This window comes from Sturnus vulgaris, chromosome 9 (assembly GCF_052056855.1).
Source record: "Sturnus vulgaris isolate bStuVul1 chromosome 9, bStuVul1.hap1, whole genome shotgun sequence".
In the NCBI taxonomy this organism is placed as follows: domain Eukaryota; kingdom Metazoa; phylum Chordata; class Aves; order Passeriformes; family Sturnidae; genus Sturnus; species Sturnus vulgaris.
In genome coordinates this window covers 12,666,485-12,671,757 of record NC_142251.1, presented here as the reverse complement: position 1 = coordinate 12,671,757, position 5,273 = coordinate 12,666,485, and the positions used below count along the sequence as shown (strand labels likewise).

Sequence of the window (5,273 nt, the reverse complement as noted above, 5' to 3'; positions counted from 1 at the left end):
GTAGGTGAAATCTCTGTCTCTGGGGAGTGTGTGGCAGGTGAGAAGGGAGTGGGGTCTGGCAAGGAGAAATTATTATATTGGGGATGGTTGGAAGGTGCTGGATACACAGGACTGGAAGTCCTTGTAGCTTTGATCAGTGCTGATGCTGGATTTGGTAATTGCATGGTTAGTATCACCCCACAACCAAACCCCAAAATGCCTCTCTTTATCTCCCTGTGGCTTTTGTATTATAAAAGAAAAACAGAAACATTGTGAGTTTCTGTGCATTTGTTTTGCGTTTTTTTTCCTTCTCCCTCTCCATCTGTTTGGGAAATTTTTAGATTTCACATGCTGAAAACAGTAAAAAGACAACAGAATCCCACAGGTTTCTGTTTTTATCCCTATGGACGACAGTTCTTCCTCTCAGAAACACAAGAGAAAATGTGAAATTTGTTGATATCTAAATTGACTTGGATTAGATAGAATTATTTAAAATTTGTGTGTAATTTTTAGTCTTTTGAATTTTTTGTGAAGGCTTAATTTGTCCAAGAAAACAACATATTGGTGAGATTTCATGAGGCAACTAAACTGTAACACTAGGCTAGCAAATATCTGGAATGGCATTTAGGTAGGGAAAAGCAGAACTGCAAGGGAAGAGAGCACCCAGAAAGATCTTAATGTTCTGTAACTTTCACTACATCCTGCTAACAATTTGTAAACTGCAAAGTAAAAAACTTATTTTCCCTTCTGAGCTAAATGCCTTATAACTAACCAATTATTGGGTGTGTGTGATAGTACAGTGATCTGTAAGTTTTCTCAGAAGGGGAGATTCCTCTTTTACTTTCTCTTGAAAACCATATGCATTCATACAATGACAAAGTAGTTATGGTATTTTAAGAGATTAAATTTAAATAATTTGCCACACCATAAATAACTTTTAAACCACACTGTCATAATGATGTAAATATGTGACATTTCATCTTAAATCTACCAGACCATGCCTATGTGCTACCTACAGAAGTATAGGAATAAAAAGAACATTTATTGTAAGAATAAAATGTCTGATCAGGGGAACCCTATTTGGTATTTTTCTGTCGGACCTGTAGGGCAGTTTGGATTACACTCCATGCATAATTCAGAGTGCAAATAAATGCCTGGGCTTTACTGGAAACTACTAGAGAGCTTTGAAAGCCATCCAAATGTTTCCCTCAGATCACCGAGTAACTTCTATGCTGTTTACCAATTTGATACTGGTTGAGAACACATTTGAGTCGTTTATTTGTGGTGTCTGCTGTTTTACCAAAGGTGCCCCTGTAGCTGGTGGCCCTTGCCCTATCCTGCACTACAACTGAGTCTGTGATGATGTTTACTGGAATACACCCATTTTGTGGAAACTTTTGGCCCAGATCTTATTTTAGAGCTCAGAATAAAATTTTTAGATAATGAAACAAGTCTGATTTTCCTTGTTCCAGTTCTGATTTCCAGTCTGCTGGACTATGGCTGCTCTTCTCCAAGCTGCAACATGACATGCCACAAAGATGCCAGGTGTGAAGTTCAGGGTGGGACAACAGGCTGCTATTGCACCCAAGGATACACAGGAAATGGCATAACAGTCTGTAAAGGTAAACAGATTTTACCTATAAGTTTTTTTGTTATTTGCTCACTTGAAAAACTTACCCAAAAGCCCACTAGCTCAAGGATTAAACTTTATATCACAACAGTGTCAGACACTAACATGTTTTCAAAGCAAAAAATATTAGTATTTTCTGAGACATTGTACAAATTACACTCAGCCTGGTGTTTTGATACAGCTTGTCATGTATGTCAGTTGAGTATGACCTGTTTTCCAGCTCTCCTTTTCCATGAGAGCTGCTAACTAATCTTTGCTGATTCACCTTTGGCAATTTCCCTTTGGCTCAGGATTTCTGAAGTTAGGGCTGGTGTGGTGGCTCCCTGCCTCACACACACAGCACTTGGCCACTCTTCCCAACAGCTGATCACCATCAATCAGCAGCTCCTGGGCTGCTCTAGAAAACCAAGGAGGTCTGTATGCCACAGAGATGTCCAGCGTTGATTTTAATACTGCAGCTTCTTGCAAGAGAAATATGCCAGAAATCCTATGAAGGGATCTACTTTAGGATGACTTTGTCTTTCATCTAGAATATTTTTCCTGACATCATATTTGAGTTGTCTTCCACTATGAATAGCTCTAATGTTTATTTTCACTGTTAGGTATTGCTGTGTCCAGCTGCAGACAGGTTGAAATTCACATAGTCTTGTCAGTTTTCAGTATTCTGAGAAATAGTTATGAGCAGTAACCACCTACCAGATCGGTTTTTGTGTTTCAAATATCTTGGGAAATTTAGCAGTTACTACTTAGCAGTAACCCTTTGGTTTGGTATGAGTGTAAGAAAACAGCCCACAGGTATTTTGGATTTTTATACCTCATTTGCCATGCTGTGTTTTGAAGTATGTTTGTTTAGGAAAACTTAGAATGCAAGGGCCTGTTTTCTAAGAAAGGTGTCTACCCTTTTATAAGGTGAAGATGTTTAAAGAGAAATATAGATGGCTAAAATAAGAAAAAAATGAGGAATCACAAAATCATAGAATAATTTAGTTTGGAAAAGACTTCTGCAGGTCATCTGGTCCAACTCCCCACTCAGAGCAAATTCAATTTATAACAGGTAGCTTAGGGCTTTGGCCAGCTGAATTTTGATTATCTCCAAGGATGAAACCTGCACCTCTCTGGGCCCTTGTTTCAATGTCTGACTGCCATAATTCTGAAAATATTTTTTCTGATATCTGGTTGAGGTTTCTCTGGTTGCAGCTTGTAACTTTTCCTTCCCATGTGCCTTTACCACTACATATCTAATAATAGTTTAGCTTCATCTCTCCATAAGCCCTCATGACCTCCCATCAGGTAGTGTAGGCAGCATTATTATTTGCCCTTTGCCTTCCCTTCTAAAGTCTGAACAAACTCTGTTCTGTCAGTCTCTTCTTTGTATCATGTTATAAAGTTTCTAAATGTATTGCTTGAATTTAATGTTAACCTTGCATGATCACTTAATCATTATTTGTCTATCAAGCTGGTCAAAAGAAAGTAAGAAATGACCTTCACAACACTGGTTTTGCTCTTGCAGTCGTTCAGTTTTAGTACCATGAAAGCCACCTGGTTTCAACAATAAGTGCACATCATGTTTGCAGAGTCAAGGACCTACACTTGTGAATAATGTAGAGAAAGAAGAAAACCAAGTCGATTTTAACAATACTGCCTGGAATAAATCAAACCAGCATTTACTTACCTAGCATCATCTGATACCCACTCCATTGTCTGTACTGGTCTAGAAAGTCTTTTTTTGTGAATCATCAATTAAATTTGCAGTAAAGACACCTGTTGTTCTCACTGCCATGACTGATGTTCTTAAACCCACCCATTATTTATGTACCTATTATAATGTTATTAAATCCAAATTTGTGAAGACAGATTTATCTTGCCTTCTATGCTCTTTTATTTCTTACACAATACCTTTTTCTTACTTTCTCTTTTTCCTGTATTTTCTTAGAGAAATCTACATTCAAATTTCATAAAAACATTTACTGAGCCCTTAAAGAAAATTCAGTGTAGTGAAATATGCATTCACAAATCTTGTTAATCAGTTAATTATTTATTAAGAATTATACTCAGTGTTTGAAAACTCAGTCTTTAAAATAAAATTTCCAGTGTCAGTCCAGGCAAACAAGATGCTAGATATATTTGTGGTGCTTTGCAGTTAAGTGGCAATGGTTTGAAGCAAGTCTCGTGTCTGGAGACCAACATTTTCTCTGGTAAAATACCTCAACAGCCACCAAAGTCACTTACTCTCCAGCAAGGCAGCAAAGCTTATATCAGAACTGTGTGGCTGAAAGACAGACAATGTTTCTCTAGGGTAGCATTTAACACGGTGCATTACTAATACTGTGCAGTAGTCCTCTAATAGCATGAAGGAGTAACCAGAATTTTAATTGGGTAGGTTCTTAAAAGGATTAGAAATGTAGGCTACACCCTATCATAAATAGTTTAAAGATGAGAAAATGTAAAGCAAAGCCCCGGCTGTTCAATGATGTATGAGATCTTGCTGTTCTGTGTGGCAAAAGCAGCAGGTGTGTCTGCTGTTCTAGAGATAGCTACCCATTTTTATTCAGCTAATAATCTTAGGCGTTTGCAATGATAGTGCACTCACCTTCAAAGGAGATCATCAATTAAGTGCTAATAGAGGCATTTTCGAAAGTGCCTATATAGTACATTGTGTTTAAATATTTGCCCCTTTAGTTATTCAGATACATTGTGAGAGTCATAATTAGTCAACAACATAAGTAATTTTGCATAACATAGAACCAATTTCTTCATTGTGCTTATCCTGGTAGACAATTAAACCAGAACAGTCATTGTTTTGGGACTTTATTCTGAAACAAGCAATTCAAATTCTTCCTTCTTATAAACATGTTGAACAGAAAATGTTAATTTTCAGGTTAGTCCTCTTAAGCTTTCATAGCTGAGAAACTCTTCATTTTTATTTACAGGTACATTCTTACACTGAAAGGTTTACATTTGTTTCTCTACTTCCACTTGCTTGTAACACCTCTTAAATACTTGTAAAAGTTATTTCTTTGCTAGCGCTGTCTTGTCACTGTGACACACTTAGAGATTTTCCCTTGAGTTTTCTCTGCTGCAAAAGGCAATAATGTCCTCTTACATTTATTTCCTAGCACCATTATTGATGAATCATGAATCACTGATGTCAACATACCTTAGGAATGGGGTTTGTTAGTTTTGACTTTGCTCCCTTTGCCAGCTGGCTAAGTGACTGCAGAGAGCTCAAGATTATTGGATTTGCTGTGTATAGATAAAGACACATAGATATGAATTTAATTTCCTGGTGTCAAAGTCATGGCTTTTAAAATAATTATCCTTTTACAATCTTTCCCACAAGATTTCAACCACTTTAAATTAGGTCATGTTTTGGACTTTCTGAAGGCATACTTTGGCCACTCTAACAAAAAGCTAATCCTCTTCATAATCTCATTGTCTTCAGCAAGAATATATGCAGGAATGCACATAGTCAGGAGAATAACTGATTGTGGTATCTGGCCTCTTTTATATATTGGAATTATAACCTACATAGCAATAAATTCCCTCTGTACAGTATCTTCTAGAAAGCCATAAATGAGTCACCTTGTCAAGCTTTACACCTCTGAGGTACAAAATACTATACCAGTTTCCTTACTTTTTCTTTTGTATTTATATTCCTTGCTTT

The 5,273-nt window shown here is 36.9% G+C and overlaps 1 protein-coding gene across 2 annotated transcripts in view; it reads left to right on the top strand.

The window, feature by feature from the left end:
- ADGRL4 (adhesion G protein-coupled receptor L4) overlaps positions 1-5,273 on the top strand; it is a 72,925-nt gene that overhangs the window by 480 nt on the left and 67,172 nt on the right. For both annotated transcript variants that reach the window (XM_014872190.2, XM_014872189.2), the window contains exon 2: positions 1,452-1,601. In XM_014872190.2, the coding sequence (XP_014727676.1) occupies positions 1,452-1,601 (150 nt within the window). The remainder of the gene's footprint in view (positions 1-1,451; positions 1,602-5,273) is intronic.